Source organism: Hyposmocoma kahamanoa, unplaced genomic scaffold, assembly GCF_003589595.1.
Source record: "Hyposmocoma kahamanoa isolate Upper Pololo Valley unplaced genomic scaffold, ASM358959v1 63, whole genome shotgun sequence".
Taxonomy (NCBI): Eukaryota; Metazoa; Arthropoda; class Insecta; order Lepidoptera; family Cosmopterigidae; genus Hyposmocoma; species Hyposmocoma kahamanoa.
In genome coordinates this window covers 8,770,293-8,791,802 of record NW_020653851.1, presented here as the reverse complement: position 1 = coordinate 8,791,802, position 21,510 = coordinate 8,770,293, and the positions used below count along the sequence as shown (strand labels likewise).

The window sequence follows — 21,510 nt, the reverse complement described above, 5'->3', positions numbered from 1 at the left end:
CATTTTAACTTAAATTTAACCATTGGCAAAGAATAACATGTCAATTACCATAGTGAGTTGACTTCATTTTGACTAGCGCTGCGCAGGCGTTCTTGAAAACGAGAGCGTGGCAATGGCGTTACTGAACCAGCGTACACGTATCGGTTCGCTACTTCCGGGGATCCAACTGTACTGCGTGGGCCGGCCGTTGAAGATGACGAGTCTGAAATTATACATTAGTTTATTTAAAAGCCAATCGCATAAAGCTAAACTGATGGCGTTGTGTAGTGAATTTTCGGCTAATAATCTTGTCAATTATGCTGCAAATTTTTTGTAGTAAACTAGAAGTGTATTAAATGGCAACACTATCAGAAATTTAACAGGTAAAAACACTGGTTTAAACGGCGATATTGGCTTTAAAGTCAGAATGAATACCACCGGACTTATCTTTCGACTTAGGATTAGCCGGCTGCTGGTAAGAGGGGATTATCGCGATGTTGTTTCTTATAGTAATAACACGAATTCATGTAAAGGGCTTATATGACCCCCATTTCAGTATCAAATATGTTATTTATAAGAAACTAGTGGACCAATTTCACAAAAAAAATTGAATATGGTAGGGAAACGCCGTGATATTCATTAGTTTTAATAATACTATAAGACTTTTGTTGTGTGTGTCAAAAATAGTTTTATTGATCAGCTAATACGATAGGTAAATATTTTATTATCTTTGTTTGTAACAAACACTTCAAATGTTTGCAAAATTTTACCTCGCACTCCGTACATTCTTTTATAGTACCTACTTGTATATCGACGAAATAAGCATTTTAGCCTATTGCTACTCTATACAGGGGGTTTACTCTCATTCTTCGTCCGACATCTGTCCGAAACAATTAGTGTCATATAAGTAATACTCGACCAAATCTAAATGATGCGATGATGCTTCATACATGACATTGTCTTTAAATTTGGTCAAGTATACTTATTTGACAGTAATTGTTTCGGACGAATGTCCGACAGAGAACGGAATAGATCCCCCATTGACTTACAATAGATCCCCTGACACCTTGTGACGATGCTGACCTCTTTCATCGTCATCTCACCTTTTTATCACCCTCTTTACTGGTACCTGCCCGCGTAGCATGGCTACGCATTATAGTCGCGACGCGCGCGATAGAATTGAAATAAGCGCGCCCTATTGGCTATCTAAATTAGATCTGATTAAGACAGCCAACAGCGCGCGCTTATTTCAATTTTATCGCGCGCGTCGCGACTATCATGCGTAGCCATGCTACGGGGGCAGGTCACTTAAAATATTAAATCATTCTCGAATTCGTTTTTATTTCCACTATTCTTACGTTGGTTCGTTACGTCATCACTCCCTTTAAAATTCTCAAAACGGAGGACATGCTCATAGATCATCCTAATGTAAACTCGAACTGCACGTAATTTACTGCTTTAAAATCATTAGGTATACATATAGGCACTTTTGGGGTAAGTATCTGTAGCTTGATTTTGATTGCCTCTCCCGATCGAGAACTGCCTCTCTTCCGAGTCGAGCGCATAACTGCGATTCACAACTGGCCGATCGGAAACTTTTGACATTTCTAATCGGAACAATAGTTGATTTAGATCACAAATTAGAAAGATATAGTAGGTTTAGGTTCATCTTCTCGCTCAGAAACCTATCTGATTTCGAGACTACCCGATCGGATCGATTCCGATTTGAATCAAAATCAGGACGCTGGACTGTTTAGTAGGGAGTGTTTTATACTGATTGTACTTTTTTAAATATTATTTTATTGTTACAGTCTTTTCATTTTTACTTCTCAATGAATTTGTATGGACCGAGCCTTTTCTTTCCTTTCGCTAAGGCTAAGCTACAACCTGATACAATTTTTTAGCATACGATTGGATTAATTTGTACTGAATTGACGTTCAATTATTTTTTGTGAAATTGCTCCATTAGTTTATTATAATTATTAATTCAAAGAGCGAACACTTAGAAAAAATCCTTCGATCCGGCCGGATTCGAACCGACGTCTTCTAGCAAACCGTGGCAGACGCTATGCCAACTAAACTTATTTAGTTAATTATGCTTAGTTGGCATAGCGTGTGGCACGGTTTGCTAGAAGACGTCGGTTCGAATCCGGCCGGATCGTAGGATTTTTTCTTGTATTAATAATTATAACATACAATTGGATTGTAAAAATGTAACAAACTCAATCATAAACATACATGTTATGGATTAATAGAGTACGGTATCACTTAATGATTCTTTGTAATTGGAAACAATTAATTTTGATATATAAAATACATACAATACAAAGTCCATATAAAATAGTTAAGACAAAAGAAACTTATTTTCTCTTATTACAGCTACAATTATGCTGTATTGATTTTAAGGTTTAATGAACAAACGCACTTGACGTTATTAATTTAGATTAGTAATTGCTAACTTTTTTTAGAGGGTATCGATAGGGAAACAATATTCAAAATGTCCTATCTTATCACGTGTTTCTTATCTTGCTACCTGTACCTCCAAAATTAAAGTACGTTACGGACGACAGACGTGTACTATTGATATATATATATATTGTTTTACGACATTGAACATTTCACATAGATCTTTTTCTACTTTCCATGTAATCTTCATACAATCACAGACCGTTGGCGTTGGCTGATCCATTGATTGGTGTGGATTACCAAACACAAAAGCTACACCGGCAGGCAAACAAAATTTGTTTGTTTTAACGACTGGAATAGTGCGATTGTAAGATATTTCTAGTTAATTATAAATGCACACTGCTGGAAAAATTTTGAAATTATTGGTAGTTGCGCAACAAGCCAGGCTGCGTACTATGACAAGGGTGCTTAGAGTTGAATTTCTATCTTAATTATGAAGCTGAAGACGTTGCCCATACCATTTTCTCCATTAACGTATATAAAATTGATTTGATTGAATATCATGATGTTTGTGAAGTAATATTACTTATCATGATATTACTTCACTAGTTTGTTATAATTCTAGTACAAAGATGGAACACAAATAAAAATTCCTTTGATTTGTTAAGACTCGAACCTGCAGCTATATGCCAGACTAGAGCCACAAGCACACAGACGCAAGTTCAAAACCTATAGACCCAAGGACTTTTTCGTTGTGTTCGATCTTTGTACTAATAATTGTGTCGATCATTATAAAAGTGGTGTAAGACCGTTTTTAAAACACATGTTTTTTTGCTTAAAAGTATCACATTTAGTCATTACCTTTCATTATAAAAGTGAAACAACTCCAATAATTGCACTAACATCGCCGTAGATGGCATTACTAGTTTACTCAGAGAAATAAAATTACTACATATTTATTTGCTGAAAGCTCATATTTCAAAATTTTATTACTAGGATATAATTCACTTTTACTGTGTACGATACAATTCTCGATTAATATTTCATTAAAATAGAAATTAATGGAGTTAAAAGCTTTACGTGACCTTTACAATGGGGTGTTTCAAGTTTATAAGGTAAGTTTATAATAAATCAAGCATTTACAGATCAATGTGCTAAAGGCAATTCAATGTGACCTGCAAAATATTTTTCCTTATATTCATTATCTATATGAGTGCATGTTAAAAGGGAGAAAACTGGTAAAGGATTTTTATATCGTGTTTTTCGAAACATTAATTATTATTGATACAAATTGACCAGATGTTACATTTCAATTTTAATTGTTTATTGCATATCACATTACACATTTAAGATTTCATATTATTATTACGAAGATCTGAAAATAAAAATAACCTTAAGATTGTCTGAAAGTTTATTTCAATTATAACTTTTCAGTGCGTTAAAAGCAGTTAAGGACCAAGTTCAGCTAAGTATAGATAGCGTTCTACAGGAAAAAAAACTTTCAATTTGTATGTAGGATTTTAAGTTTAGGTACTAAAAATGCGTACAAATGCTTATTTGCTACTAGATTATCTCAGAACCAGAATATGAGGGTCAAACAAAGTAAAAAGTTGAGTCATCGTGATTCCACAGTAATTTTCTTACATTGTAGCGCTCGTCGGTAGAGTATGGGGCTGCTATCTCCGTTGATTTGGGTTTTCGACTCCTGCGCAGGTGCCTGCTTCTTACCCTTCCTCATAAACGACCGGAAGGCCCTGAAACAAGTTTTGTTTCTTAAAGTCTGATAAGGTATTTTTTTTAGTCACGGTGTGTATGTGTGCATGTAAAGAGTTTTGGTAGACCCGTAATATCTCCACTGCTTGGCACGGTTTCGCATAACGAGAGTATATGAAAGCATTACTAATGAAAGTAACATGCATAAACAATATTTTACTTTTTTATTCTTATTTTTTCCTTTGTAAACTTTAGTGTATATATATAGATAAGTTATTAATCGCAATTGTCAATGTACGAGTATATAAAGTTGCAAATATTTGCCAAAGGGTGATACTGATGACCGGAAATACAGACCTTACGTCTAGTTTAGGCACCAGTCTCACACAGTATAATTATTATTTTTATGGACTGTTCTTGATATTATGCTCAATGTACCTACTTATATTGTGGTGAGAAAATAAACAAACTTATTATTATTGTTATTGATCAATACGCCTAGTTCAATGCTAGTTAGGGACTTCACATTATATCTTTGATGATTTCTGTGACGTTTTCTGAACTTTGTTCTTGTTTACTGAAGTTAAAATAAATCATGATTACCTACTATGTATGTACTAATTAATTGGCATATCTAAGTAATAAATAACACTTATAATTAAGTTCGTGGTCTTTGCCAGAAAATATGAATCTGATTGGGTCAATTTCTTTTAGTTAGCTCCAGCAGTAAAGTTGGGAATAATTTTGTTGCAGCTAACCAAATTGGAGTTATCAGATATTTTTCTATTTGGTTAATCCTTAGTTAGGTCTAGTAGTGGTTTTTATTTTGGGGACATCAGATTTGTCGCTAGTTTTGTTGGGAATTCTCATGATTTGGTTAGCGGATGTCTGTAGGCGAAACACTGACAAAACTAATGGCAGTTTAGTGCACTTGATTCCACTTGAACGGTCGCAATTGTGCCGTGACGGTCTGTTGGACAGTCATTACTCTCTTTAGCCAATGATCTTGGTATTCAAAAGAAATATTTTGATTTTTTAATAAAAGTACTTATTACATACTCACTAAAGTAAAGTAAGTAAGTAAACTTGCTGAATATTCGTAGGCTTATACAGCTACACCACAAAGTGCACGACTTCCATCTAATATTTCAAGTTGCTTGCTTCAAAAATTAATATGAAGTGGAATATTGCTATTCAAAATTTCGTCGGGGATAGTGCAAATCCGCGTATGTAGTATTGGTAAAAAGCGCGTATCTGTACCAAACCAAATTTCACAGGAGAGGGATTTATATTACTTTGTTATTTCAATGGCTACGACGTTCATTTTTTCACAGTAAGCATTATAGATTCCCGTAAATCACGCTAATTTTGTTGCCACGACACTTACGCGGATTTCATTTGGCCACTAAATTACCGAAATGGAGACTCATAATCAAATGCTAGTTACGCGTAATTGCATTATCCCCGACGATTTTATATTATGCAGATATTATTGTTATACATATAACATGGCACATATGTTGTTACTATTGTATCACTTGCTTCATAAAAGTGTGACATTGTTTTATTTAGTGTGTGATATTAGAATGTGCAAAGTCCACAATACTTGACGAGCACATCTCGCTCTCTTATGTTACTGATTGCATTTGTTCTGTTTTTATATAATTTGAATATAATTTGGCTGTAATAAGCTGTTGTTGTCCCTAATAAAATAAACAAGTTAGTAAAGGCTACCATCGTAGGAAATTGTGGCCATTCGTGTGTATAAATTATAAAAAAATATTCTATTGTGATTTTTTTTTATTTATTTACAATAAAAAACATAATACCTAAACAACAATATTTCTTGTCGCATTTCAAACTACTAAGGTTCGTCATAATGCGAACTGTGTAAACACAATATATTATTATAAGTATATTTATATTGCTAACAGAAAAACATATAATATTTAAGTAATTTTTATAAATAATCTATCATTAATCTAAAAGATGCTACTGAAATGGGATTGGGTAAATATATATATTTAAAAAAATCAAATTTATCATATTTTTTATAAGTTGTTTACAAAGTAATCATTTAGTTTATTTTTTTTATATTAGTGATTGTTACGGCATTACGTAATTCCAGTTGATTAGAAATAATGTGTACAATTAATTGTACAGTTATGTTAAGTCAACAGCTCGCTGGGCTTACAATGAATCGTCCTTGTTACGTGCCGTAGCCCTTACTAACAATATTATTATTTATGCTTTTTTATTTGCAATTTTAGTTAGTGTCATGACATACTTAAGACCAGTTTTTGTATTGTTCAGTAATTTATTTAAACTCGAATTCCACCCGTAACGCACTTACAGTCAAGAGCACATCAAGCTTGACACTTTGTACTTTGGACCGTTCTAAGCGGCATAGAGTTGGATTTAAGCCTTAAGTGTAAAGCTTGACGTGCTCTTGACCCTGTACCATACCGTATCAACTTATAGGTACACACAATAGACTTGTAAGAAACTCGAGCCATAGTAGAATAAGAAAAGTATGATAATTCCGTGCAAAGTAACAGCGCGAACTCTGCGCGCCGTATACGAACGCACACATTCACATAGTAATGAAAGGTGTGTTGGGACAAAGCGTTATGCAACGCGAGTGCATCGCGAGTTTATGTGAATGTGTGCGTCTGTACACGGCGTGTGACGGGCGCGCACACGTACAAGCCGCGCTGCTACATTTGTATGGAGTTATCATACTTGTCTTATTACAGACGTACTATGGTCGGAGTCACCTCGGAGAAGAGACTTTGATAAGTGATAGGTATACTCGAGTGCGTCACAGAATAAATTCGTTTTAAGAACATATTGTGTGTCGTTAAAATACGTATCAATAAAAGTACCTACCAATATAGTAAGCTAACAACCGTTTTATCGATCGTATAACGTCATTGTTTTATAAACACGTCTGTGACATTAGGAGAGATAGATCAAGGGTATGACTTTTGTCTATTTATCGCATGACGTCAGCTGGATTGATCGCACTTTGCATTATTTAAATGGCAGACATTTGCAAAACATTCGATATAGATATTATAAGTAATGACTTTTTTATGATACCAATTCGGGACGGGACGAACAAGTCGTGCCCCTTCTGGTGGTAAGCGACAAGTCTATACATTACAGTTCCAGTGCCACCACTCAGAACTTTAAGTCGCTAAGATCTGAGGGGCATTGCCACTGCGCCCGTCACGCTGTGACATAGTTGACAAGTCCCGTGTGCCCGTAATTTCATCGGCACCCCGTTCAAAACGGAAACGCAGTAATGCTGACATTACACATACAATCTGTCGTGGCTACCCCAAGTGGATTTGCAGATCTCAAAGCGGTATCTTCTTATTTGAAGGCTGATTTAATAGGGAAGGTTCTTTCTTAGGTATGTTTGATAAACATCTGCTCAGCTGTTTAAATATCATTAAGTCTTTTCTTATTTAGTGTAAGGATTTCAACCATATAATAAGCGTTGGGAAATGTTTTTTTTTTGAGAGGCATTTTAATAACAGTAATAAAATATCAAAAAGGAAATGAAACTATATACAAATAGCGTATTTTTTTAAACCAACTTTTTGGGCCCTTTACAGGTCCGCTGTTAGGGGTGCGTGACCATGGAACCTGCAAAGGGTCCGAAACGTTGGTATATTTGAAATAACAAACATACGCGTTGTAGATCTAAAGAAATAGTTTCATTTCCTATGTGGCACCATCGTGAATAGGTTTTTATCATGTTCTTAGGAACACGATAAAATGTTAAGAGTTTTGATGGAGTTAAAGTCAATAAAGAACCCTAAGCTAATGAACACCGCTTTTTGGAGTCATTTGAAGGTTAACATGGTGACTTGTACAGATCCGCTTTTTATTTTCATAAAATCACGTTTTTACGTATCGTGTTGTGTATGTACACACGCCAGCACATCAAGCTACACATTGACGTATCTTGTTCCGTTGCAATGGAGGCGATTTTCGAACAAAAATTTGTAATCTCTGATGTGCAGTTGTCTCTACCTAATTTTAGTGTCTAGAAATGATGATTGGAAAAATAATAAATAAATTACTTTAAAATATTTAAATCGTTGCAACAGATGAGTTACTTATTATTATAAAAATACCTATAAAATTTGAACTATAACATTTTATACCTCCGCAATTCATACCTCACGCGCAAGGATGAAGTAATTACCCGACAACCAACCATAAGAGAAACAAAAGTTTTTTTCTGTAATATTATTACTTTGAATCGACCACTCGACTGGTAAATGCACTTTGCACCTTGTACTTTAAGTTACAAAATTGCACACTATATAAACTTCGATGCGAGTAGGCAAGTACATGTTTTAGTTACGAAGATTTTCCGCATTTTTGTCAGCACACTCCACCGTCAGCATGCTGACTAATATGTTAAATACTAGGTGGTACTCGCGACTTCGTCTGCGTAGACTATATTTCGAGTAGCCTACTGTACCTACTATACTAATTTTCATAGTTTTCCATACAAACTTTCATTCAATATTTAACCCTCTTTAAGATTTATTTTTGTGCCAAAAAGTATCCTATGTCTTTCTTCTAGGTACCATCTACCTCTATACTAAAATTCATAAAAATTAGTTCGACGGTTTAGTCGTGAAAACATAACAGACAGAGTTACTTGATGAATGATTACTTATACCGTCGGGGATAGTGCAATTGCGCGTAACTAGCACACATTATGAAGTTATTATTGCGGTAAGTTACTGGCCAAACCGCGTAAATCTCTTGGCAACCAAATTAGGCTGATTTACTAGAATCTATTTATTATTATCAGTCCGTAAATAACATAATTAAAGCTTACTGCGCAGAAATGAAAGTCGCAGCCATTGAAATTATAAAGTAATAACGTTTAAACCCTCTCCTGTAAAATTTTATCTCGTGAAGATACGCGCCTTTTACTTTCGCCTTTCCCCGACGATATCACTCATTACAGGTTTCTTACCATGATAGCATTTCTTTTTATTTTCCCGATATTTCGGAACGGTTACACGCACCATGGTCACGGGTGAAAGGGTTGTAGCCCTAACAAGTCGTGACCAGGTTCACGGCAGTAAAACAGAAAACTTCAGGTTCACAAATTTATTTAAAGTCGGTTAAAGAAAAGAAAAGGTAACAAAGAAGTAAGGCTGTAACAATAAAAGGTATATATAGAAAACAGGTACATTATTATAAAACACTACACTTCCTAACTTGATGAATAAGATATTAAGTAGAAACTTACCCCTAAAAGGGCCGAGTTATATTGAATTACAGATACGTATTCATAGGTACATGATAAGGCTGTAATGGCTATAAACTTATTAAAATTGGCACATGATTTAGATTACTAGTAATTATACAATTAGTAAAGGAATCAAAATTAAACGCGAATGAATTTTAACCAGCTCCTTACGCTGTCGCGATCGAGCAGGGAGTGAAGGTGGAACGAAACAAAATCAGAATGCGAGACTTAAGAGCTATGGAACAATTCAAAATTTAAACTTTAATACGAGTGGCCAGAAAGGCGATGAAAAAGGTGGTATGACGATGTAAGGAGATCCACCCGTGGTTCCAGTCAACCCGTGACCATGAAGCGTGTAACCGTTCTGAAACTCTTCCAGTCAACCAGTGACCATGGACCGAGCAACCGTTGCGAAATATTGGGAAAATAAATAGAAATCATATCGTAGTAAGAAACCTGTAAGTAGTGATAATCATTTAGTGAATAACCACAAAAGCCTTAAAATCTATAGAGTTACTTTCGTATTATAGTATATTAGTTTGAATAATGTGCTGCGTGTAAACCTAATGTGCTTTAATAAATGTATAAAGCAGTTTATATGGAGTTAGTAAGTACCTGGACACTACATAGCCATGGACTTACTAAAATAAATATAGATCACTAAATAAAACCAATGCACACAGATCCGTGTGATGTTATGAAATCTGAACTGATTAATTTCAAATTGAATATCGTGAATGTCAAATTTTACTAACTCTAGATATATGGCGTTAATAAATATTTGTTTAGTTCTTCATTATGCGTATTTCTCCACTTGTGGTGTTTATTGTACCCAGGTAACTGAGTGCGCAGAGGCTCTAAAAAGTGATAATGACGTTCAATGCTCGAACTCCGCTCTATACCCCATGACCCACTTATTCATAAAGATATACTTTTATCTTAATTTCGCTAACAAATGATTCAACTTATTTTCTTTTATACTAAGTAATTTGCTGAACTTATTCAACGCGTAACTGCACAACAGTGGGACGTATAAATGGGGATGATGAAGTTCTTAGATCTTTAAACCTACCAACAAAAAACAAACTAAGCGCATTACCGTTAATTGGCATTTTTTAAATAGAATTCCAAATACAGGAATCGATTAGTAATTAAATTAAAACTTAACAGCCCCCGCTCTACTACAGTGCAAACCTCACGTGCGTAATAGCTATAATAATAGATCCCCACGTTGCTATCACGATGGACGTGGACTCTTTATACATACTATATATTACTAACATCATAGACCACAAGCTTTTGTCATGACCTTTTTACAAAACAATAAATTTATCAAAAATATTTTTTTTTAACTGTCTGACCCTTTTTAGACCTGTATTTGGTAGTAGTACTCAAGTGGATTAGTAATACTTCCCGTGGGCTGTCTTTCTCATAAAAATAATTTTGGTGGTGCATGCTTTCTTTTGCTATCGCACAGAGTTATCACCGCTTAGAGCGATCTATGTAGTAGTAATAGTAGAACTGCTTGTGAAAGTGTTCGTCCGGAGAAGTACTGCCACCTTAATATAATAATAATGAGAACATTGCAGCGTTCCGGTTTCAAAGTGTAAGGGTAAGGGTGAAATGGCACATGGGACTTGTCAACTTATGTTTCAAGGTGACCGACGCAATAGCAGTGCCCCTCTGATCTTTGCAATTTAACTCTTGAGTGGCACTACAACTGTTATGCACAGGCGTGTCGCTTACCAACAGCCGCACGACTTGTTCGTCCCGTCACTTAGTATTATTAAAGAATCTATTTACATAATAAAAGTGAGATAATAAAAATAAATATCTGTGATTGTTAGTTACACATGAAAAATATTAAACAAAATACAATACCATAAGTAATTTCGGAAAAAAATATATTATACTATCTTGGTGTCAGCGTAAAATTCACGTTTAGAAAATGATTTCAATAGATGATAATGCTGCTGAGCAAGCCGTAGTCCACTATGTTGGATCAAAATACATCTGTACACATCTTTGAAGAGTCAAGCTTCTCCACCATGCAGGTTTCATTACAATGTACCTAACTATTATTTTAATTGTTTTTTTTCAAGTATTCTGTTTTCACCGATTTTCATGGTGTCTCCATCTCTGGGGTCCCAGGTTCGATCCTCGGCCAGGCCCATGTAGAAAAGTAACTCTTCTATTTTATCTCGGGTCTGGGTGTTTGCGATACCGTCGTTGTTTCCGATTTCCATAACACAAGTGCTTTAGTTACATACATCCGGCAACGTACCTATGTGATGTTGTCTAATTGTAGTTCATGATGTACAACAAACATTATATTATGGTATTTACTTGTCTGGTCATTGGAGAAGTGATCTTTGGAAATATTATCTCATTACCTACCCACATTATTTAAGTTTTCCTATACATATATGTCGTCATCCACTTACATACGACCATTGTACTTAATCGAATCCTAACTCGTTATGTAAATATTTAATAGCCTAGTTTCGCCTTGTTAAGAACTCTTGCTAGTTCTGCTTGCTTTTGACAATTCAATATGGAAATGATAAAAGGAAACAAAACAAGGTAAAAGCTATGCGCGTCTGCGACTATAACACAACCGAACATTGAATTCAAAATTACATACCTACCTAATTCAACGATTTTAAAATTTACGACTACATTTTGTTCATTAAACATTAAGAACTCCATTGTTTCGCAAACAGACGTCTGTGTTTAATTCATGTGCATACTTATCAACATACGGATTGGTAACAACTTACGTATATCAAGTGCCTACACGATGTCGATATTGTTGGGATAAATATATTCGAAAACTGACGATGGAGAAATGGAATTTGGCTAAAGGAAACCGATTTTTTATGAATATTAAACACTTTAGTACGGTATCTCGAGAGGCTTAGGTACGCTTTGGAGGGATCTGTGCCTAGTGTTGGGTCATGGAAAATTTTTCCATTTTTTTCTAAAAAAATATTTTTTTGACAAATAAATATTTATCCGGATATTTTTTTCCAATATTTTTCCTGTATTTTTCCATATTTGACGTTGACATCTTGTAAAAGTGGATGTTCTGAACGAAACGATGAAGCCAGTGGTTGTTGGAGGTTTTTTCGCTGTTGTGAAATCATTTTAAATCTCGTTTTTCTTTAGGTGGCTTTTAGCTGTACAAATTTATTTTATAATTCACGCTAAATAAAACTTCAGAAGAACATTACAGAAGAACTACAGTAGAACATATTATGCCCTTTCCAAATTATATTTTTCCAAATTTTCGGGAAATTACCGAACAGTACCTGTGCCCCACCTACCAAAGGACCGGCTAAGAATAAGTTTTAGGAAATCACGACTGTTCACAACTTTCGAATGTACACAACTGGAAAATAGGTAGGGTACTGTACCCGGGCCTTCTGAGAACCGGATGAAGTCCGTGCAAATGGGCTGATTTGGTATGAGGATCTGACTGAGTATTTCCCTGTGCAGGCTTGCTTGCACAGGTTATAGTCCATTTTCCGTATAACCAAGAAGTTGATAGGGAGGGTCACTGTAAACAAAACTTATGTTGAAAAGTTATGGGAGCTGTTCACAAGTTTTAGAAAAAAAGTTTTTTTAATGGACTAAAAGTTCATAATAATACCTATTATTATTTATATATTACAATACGACTGTGACAAACGAACACTCATTATCTTTATTTTAATGTTTATTGTATTATTCCAAGGTATGATCATAACTGTGTGTTCCTCGCTTCTGAACTTTGCCCGCGATCACTGCTAAGCTTCTAGAATCCTCGAGGCATTGAATCACTACGCTTAAGTGGGTAATTATAATAAATTGCGACGAACGTTTACATCTGAAAGTTGGTTATAAAATCATGTTCTGTATTTCTGTAAACATCAACATACGAGTAAATTATGCACATTCTGAATAAATTACTTTTAGTACTTACTTATGTCGGATCCATGATCCCTAGAATCGGTGGTTTACATTGTTTCATTAGCTAGATCCAGCGTCACTGGATTGCAATATATGTAGGCATTTTTTTAAATTGCAATTGTTCTAAAAGTGGTAGCGCTGGGGATAAAACCGATAAACCAACCAGCAACTGGTGGTTCACGGCATATGAGCAGTTTAATACACCTTTTTAAAATAAATAAACGAAATAGAAAAGTAAAACGCATATGTGCGGAATAAAACGCATATGTGCGGAATAAAACGCATATGTAAGGAATAAAACGCATATGTAAGGAATAAAACGCACAAGTACGGACTTAAACGCACAAGTGCAGAGTTTCATGTTGTTATCGTAAAATTGTTATGAAACATTGGAAGCTCAGACCAACTACTCATAATTACTTACATATTATATAGGTAGTTCAAGTTATTGGCGAATATATTGAATTAACTTCGTCCGGCGGTTTGTGTGAAGCAAAAGTTGCAAAAGAGTTTCTTGCTGTCGAAATCTAAAGACAAATTTGTAACGACTCATGAAAATTTCGTACCATTGGTAACAGAAATATTGCTGTTTTCTCACAAATATGGTGAAGGTCATAGCAAACACTTGGCGAATAACAACTCGCATTTCACCTTGGGTTTACGGTATTATATAGTGTACAAGAAGTTAATACCGCAGTTTTTGCCTTGTTTACACAATATTTTAATGTAAAAATACTCCTTCATAAATGTACCAAGCAGAGTATAAAGTCGATAGTAGGGCTACTTAACGTCACGTTACGACCGGACACAGAGCACGTGCTTACTTTCGGATACATGACGTCATGTGAGCTTTAGCCCATACCATTTCAGACCGTTTCGTACCACGTGATTAGCAAAATAGGTACCCAAAACTTGGTGAACTTCTGTGGACGTCTATCTTAGCTGTTGCACGTCTTTAGTCACTAATATACTTATACAAACATGTTTTCGTAAATATAATAATCAGTTATCCTGTAATGAAAGAGTTGGGTTTCTGCCAAATCACGTTAAGCCACAGCAGCAGACGAAGTTGTTTCACATTTGCGCATCTATAGTTTCGAACACGTCAGCTTTGTACGTATGGGTAATGTGTGTTTGTTTATATTAAAAACACTGCTTCTGATGTTATTATTAGGTAGACGTGTTATTTTACTTCAAATTCTAGTAATAGAGAGAAAAACTCTGGTCAGTCTACATGTCAGAGAAGGCATAAAAGCTTTGAAGCCTTTGCGATCTGTTTCTATAGGTGAGTGACAGAACAGAATGACATAGTTCATTAATCGTTACGATTAATGAACTATGTCATTCTGTTTAAACAATTGCCTTGCACAGCTCTCCTTTAGGAACTTATGATATGAGTAGATAGATATCTTGTATTGCTACTTCACATTACGTACAGAATATCTGAGCCGTTCGCATGAGGTTAACACATACCAACGACACTGGTATTTTGTTTTTCTGGCTCTATAATGCCTTTTAAACTACTATTTCTTACTATTGTCTGCCAAACTTTCGATGAAGGTAATCACTAGACAGAATAGTACAACAGTTTAAACATATACAGAACCGGAAAGGCAGTATACTAATGCCACCAGTACCGAACAAGGGTTATTTCGCTTTACGACGTTCGCCGGGTGAGCTACATAGAAGGTAGGTAAGTGTTAAATGGCCGATTAATCGTCTTGAATAAACTGGACTGAACACACATCGAAATAAAGGTCATGAAATTGATGTGTGGTTTTAAAGTGGGGCGTAACAGAAGCTGCATTAAACGCTATTGTCGGTCATGTACACCACAATGCACAATACGTCATTTGAATGGATCAGTTTAATTCACAAAGGGTTATTATTATATAAATTTATTGGAAACTCTTGGTAGTCCAGGGCATGCAAGGCTTTATTTACTCTTAGGACTGTCTTGTAAATAGCGCAAAGTTAAATTTAAATAAAATTTTATTACCCTAAAACATGGTAAACGTGAGATGGAACATGGTATTATAAGACATATATTATACCTGAGGAATCCATATTCAAACTTAAAATGAATTGAATTATAAGACCATAATCGGGGAAGGAATATAAATAAGAAGTCAATTGATTAATTTAAGTTATAATATTAATTAAATAATATTATAACATAATACATCAAGAACTATTTTTATGTCGACATTTAGGTATCTAAGAAATCAGTCACTTTGCAGTAATTTTTATCATTATGCTATATACTAAGCTTATTTTCTGAATATATATTATTTGGTAACGATTTAACGTCCTTTGGTAAAGCATTGTTTAACGGTTGAATTTAAAGAAAGTCACGGTCTTGTATTTATTAGGAAATCTAATGATCAGCATATGGAAGACTCTATATCTATATGGAGGATGTTTGAATCAAATCTATAAGACTTTTATATTATGTGTATGAACATTAAACCATACATTTTCTCCGAGATACGATTGTATTGAAGCGATACTTCTGTCCATTAGCATTCACAACTGGCCGATTTGACATTTCTAATCAGAACAATAGTTGATTTAACTCACAAATTAGAAAGATATAATAGGAATCAGGTTCCTCTTCTCGCTCAGAAACCCATGTGATTTAGAGACTATTCGATCGGATCGATTCTAATTTGAATCAAAAATCAGGACGTAGATATGTGCTATGAGTTAAACCGGTTCTCCCACGCTTAAAGGAGTTATACGTATAAAGCTTAATGTACAGAATCGCGCATCAAAGCGACGGTCCTCGGAGAGCGACACCATAACTATCGATGTTAAGCTGGTCGCAAGTCCTATATCACCGTGTGAGGACCGATTGACCCCTCTAAAAAGTAGGATTTCTCATAATCGCGGGCGAGTAGGCGATCCACATGGCGCAGTGCTATTAAATGCAATAAGTAAGTACAGATAACGGCACTTCTGACTTCAACTGCATGCATTTACGACAAATCGTTTTATAATCCAGCAGTTTATAATAAAGCGGTAGGCCTCCTTTAGGAGGTAACAGTAGAGTTCCGTGTAAAAGTGTTCATCCGGAGAAGTACTGCCACCTTCCCTATTTCTGCCTCCAAGCAGTAATGTGAGGATTACTGTGTTCCGGTTTGAAAGGGAAAGGGTGCTGGTGAAATTACGGGCACATGGGACTTGTGAACTTATGTGTCAGGGTGACGGGCGCAGTGGAAGTGCCCCGATCGTATCGCGAAGATCTTTGCGATTTAAAGCTCTGAGTGGCACTGCATAACTGTTAAGGATAGGAGTGTCGCTTACCACCAGGCGCACGACTTCCTGGTCCCGTCACTTGGTATTGTTAAAAAAAAGTCTTGGATTTGATTCCCAGTGGGGGCGGACACCAAGTTTTTCGAATAATGCAGTTTTTAGCATTGCCTCTGTTTGCACTGTGGACGCTGAACGAAGAGTACTCACAGTATAGGGAATTCCCTAGTTTGAGACCAGGTAATTGTTGTGCTGTCTGGCACATTGTTGGACTTTTTTAATTGCGCGCTTGCACACGTAAAATTACACAGGCATAAGTGCGCATTTGACCTCCATCTCACCTGATAGAAAGTTACGATGTTACGATGAGATCGACGATTGGAGCGTGCACACCTATATAATGCCTTTTCGCTCTCGCAATTACAACTGGTTGATGGCGAAAGAAAATAGCCCATTCCACTAGTCCCTACCAGCTTTCCCCCCTGGTGGGGACAAGTGGATTTTTTACATTCTTCCCTACCACACCGTCACCGGTTGGGATAAGTGGAATTTCATGTTCACTTTATCGCGATTAAAGTTCAAAGACGTATAAAATTTGAACATGCATTGAGCCAGTTTGGTAAATTGTACAGACGGCAGCACGACAAGCTACATGTTGATGGATATGGTTCCGTTGCACTGCAAGTGATATTCTAATACAAGTGTGTGTATATATATAGTAAAACCTAAAATAAAGAAGGAGGTTTGCAAATCGACTGTACTTTTTTGTGTGTATGTTACACGATTACTCCGATATTTGTGAATTTTTTTCGCATATTCTTTATTTTGGAAATGGGGTACCTCAGTAGTGGTCCCGTTCAAATTTGAAGAAAATATTCCGCCTCTGATTGTAGCAAATTAGGGAAGGGACCCGGTTTATTAGACTTCACTAACTTTCCGTAAACCGATTTCAATAAAACTTAGCAAATAAATATAATAATCCCCAAACTTTTTAAGGTTGTTTTTTTTAATAAAAAAGTTATGTACGACTACGTACTTCTTACAACTTCCAATACCTTTTGAGGTACTAAGGTAAGAACATTTTGTAAAAAAAACAGTGATACCTTGTGATAACGACACTTCCGCTCTATTATATTTTATAACCTTAAATGAATCACATGACTGATTAATTATTAGTCATCTATAACATATATCATTTTTAGATAACTTTTGTCATATCTTCAGTTTTTATCCTATGTATTTGATAAATCTAGAAAGTAGTAGATTTTACTTGCAACAGAGCTCCTTGTGAAAGAGTTCGGTCAGGGAAGTAGATACTGCCACCATGCCTATTTCTGCTGCCAAGCAAAGTCGAATAATGCGAGCATTACTGCGTTTCGGTTTTGAAAGGTTACGGGTGCTGGTGAAATGACACATGAGACTGGTCAAATTATGTCTCAGGGTGACGGGCGCAATGGCAGTGCCCCTCAGTTCTTTGTGATTTAAGGCTCTGAGTGGTACTGTAACTGTTATGAACAAGCTTGTCGATTATCACCAGTTACACGACTTGTTCGTCCCGCCACTTGAGATCATTAAAAAAACCAGTTATTTAAAAAACCATTTTTATAAAAATGTTGTAAATAACTCTATGTATACAATGAATATATATCTCTATAATAAGCCTGTGGCTCCTTGTACTTGCAGAGTACAATGGTACTTTCCCTACGACGTTTTCCTGTTATTATTTCAACTGTTTACTCTGTGTACTAGTACTAAGTGCACTTAAATAATAATGATTATATAAGTAGTAGTACATGAAAATTTACTTAATGACGGAAATATACGAATGGATACATGCGAAAAGAAAAAGAGAAAATGAATTGAAGAACTTACAGCCGAAAGCTAGCCAAAAAGAAAATCTCTACATCTAGAAAAATATACAACCACATATACAACCAAATATACATACAACCACTAATTATATACTATTTCGCCACAAACAAAATATTAAATGTAACTAAATTGGGGTGTAAATAAGTAAACTCTACTAGAGTCTGCAAAAATGTCACGTACAAAATACTACCTAACATCATTAGTATTCCTAAACAGTGCAGAAAACTAGTCGTGTTTACACTGTGTAAAACATTGGCTAAGAATAAACGTGACGACTATGCCTTATTACTTATTATTCAGACCCTATGACTTTTATAATCATAAGGAAAACAATTGGCAATAACTTACTTAAAACAATATATGTTTTTGCAGTTTAAATATATCTCGAGCTATTAAAAATGATAAAAAAAACTCAGGTAGGAACTGCATATTATATAAAAACAAGCTATAAGTTCTCAGATTTATATTCTATTGTCAATAAGTAGGTTATTACTGCCTATAGTAGGTAAAAATACTTATTGTAAAATAAACTGTACAATAAGAAATCTGAATTTATCGTTATAAATATCATTTGTGTTATAATGCCTTATAATATTTTCAGTCTACTACCGATAACTCCTTTAGTTTTAAGTGTCTGCGATTGGCAAACATTGTTACTAGCTATACTGTGTGTCTTATGATAAAATTTAATTGAAAGGCGTTAACAAGAGAGCTCAAGAGGAACTACCCAATTTAAATTGTGTCATAATTCAGATGTCGTAAGATCCTGGAACATACAAACAAGCAGGAGGAACTCAAAGCAAAAATATGCGATATCTAATTGATCTTAAATACAACAATAAACGTACGGTCATGATCAGCACTAATGGGCAAGCTGCTTTAAGGGCAAAGTAATTCGTATCGAATCGAATAAAGCGGACGAGGTTAAAAAGAGAGAACAATTTTTAAACAAATAAGAAGTATGAAGTGACTTACCATGAATTCTTGAGTTCCTTTATGCCGGTGAAATTTATGCTGTTGGATCGATTGAGTTTTCTGCCCATCGTCCAGAACCTGATTTTGCTGTGGTTGTCATCCTCGCGGAACGGATTCAGGTGCTCCGGGTAGTCGTGGATCGAAATGCTCTTGCGGGTTGTAGTTGCCGTCGTCATTATTCCACAGAATCTAACTTTAGGACTTTACATAATAAGGCACTACAGACGTCGACCACTCTGTGTTTTATCTGTTATCAGTATCACACTAGGAATTTATCGCGGGCTGATAGTAACGTTTTATCGCGGAAGATAATTAATTATCGTTGGTTTGTTTTGGGTGCGGGCGCGAAGCTATATCGGCGTTGCGGCACTCAGCGTCGCGGACTGAGGCACACTACTTGGACGCCGTCATCGGCAACACGGGCACACCGCATTTCGCGCCGGCACGGTAGCTACAATGGCGCGAACGGCTGCTCTATTCGCTATTACCACATCATAGCGGCATCGTCAAACCACGACACACTATTCGCACGAGATTGTTAGTAAACTTCTAAGACAGAGACTTGTGGATGTAGTACAAGCTATAGTTTGGAGGTGACTCGCATTGTTCTCTAGGTCCTTATAGATGAACCACAAACACAATATTTAACGGTAACATAAATTCTTGAGCCAAACTATAACTGAAGCTGGCGTCTTTGTACGTAAAGGCAGATTTTGGCTTTACACATTTTTAACGACAATTTTATGTAAAGTCGTAAAAATATTTACTGACTGTAACAGTTTGAAACTCTAAACTATGGCCTTGTTTACCGTGTCGTAGCCAATTAACTAGTACGACAGCAAGACAATATTCCGCTGTGCACGATTAACTTTTTAATTACAGTGTGATATCAAATTGCACTTACAATTAACAGTTATGCGTTAGTTACGGTAGCGTATAAACAACTACACTTTGATACACATAAGCTGTGTGTTCATTTCCATTTAACATAAAGTATCTAGCTTGATTTTTCTAGAGCGACTGCGTTATAGCCAAGACGTATGGTTTACCGTAAACATTCGATTATATTTACCGCTGACGTTATGTTACACGACGAAGTCACGTCACCTCAGAAAGGCGAAGGTCATGTTCACTTTGGAAAATAAAGTGACACCTTCAAGCATTTATTAGAAACAAGTCGCTAAATACAAGTCTTGCGTAATCCAGTGACCACTTACCAGAATACGGGAACCCGAATCGTTTAGGTAAATAGCTAGTTAACATTACTCAACTTTAAATGGCATTGCATTACTGCAAGTCGTTTGACAAGAGAATTTATAGATTTGTTATTGAATTTTTACATTTACAATACTTTCGCAAAATAGTGTTCTTATTTTCTGGATTTTACAATAACGGTTGAATACAAAATCTAGAGCTACGCAATAATGCAGCAAAATGTAAACGCTGAGTTTATTTTATTGGAAATGATAGTAACATTTTCACATTGATATGTATATTGTATAGAATTCGTATTTGTTACGTGGGTTGATTCGATTCACGCGAGGATAGCGGGGTCCCCACGACTACCAAAATACCACCACTAATGGCCTACACGCCTTGCTTTATCGATCCATTACACTAGCACCTTTCGTAGATATAGTTAATTCTCTTCGGTGACTTTCGTTTCTACCTCAGTTGGTCTGCACGCTATATTGAATCAGCTAAATAGAAGTATAAAAGACTACAGAATTGGCTAGGTGCCGGTTAAACTGTTAATAAATATTAATTATGCATTGCTTTTGTTCTTTGAATTAGTAGGTACTTATTTATGTAGGTGTAGTACTTTGGGTAGACAGGAATAAAGGAGCTCTGTAGTGGATACGTAATGTACATTTCTACCTACTATTGCAATGTATAACAAAAAATACAAATATACAATTTTATTGTAATATATTGAGTTTATTGAATGTTACGATGTTTTACTACTATGATATTAATTTTTTTTGTGTAATTACTCCATTAATTATATATATATATATATATATATATTTATATTATATATATATATATATATATATATATATTATATATCTCTT

General features: G+C 35.4%; 1 protein-coding gene across 2 annotated transcripts in view; it reads right to left on the bottom strand.

Annotated features, from left to right (window-relative positions):
• LOC113230117 (FK506-binding protein 5) overlaps positions 1 to 20,209 on the bottom strand; it is a 35,080-nt gene extending 14,871 nt beyond the window's left edge. The window contains exons 1-3 of one of the 2 annotated variants that reach the window (XM_026463885.1): positions 19,436 to 20,209; positions 4,030 to 4,139; positions 49 to 202 (exon numbers count right to left, since the gene is read on the bottom strand). In XM_026463885.1, the coding sequence (XP_026319670.1) occupies positions 49 to 202; positions 4,030 to 4,139; positions 19,436 to 19,611 (440 nt within the window). In that variant the 5' untranslated portion in view covers positions 19,612 to 20,209. The remainder of the gene's footprint in view (positions 1 to 48; positions 203 to 4,029; positions 4,140 to 19,435) is intronic. The other variant, XM_026463884.1, reaches the window with a different exon arrangement.
• Positions 20,210 to 21,510: the final 1,301 nt, after the last annotated feature.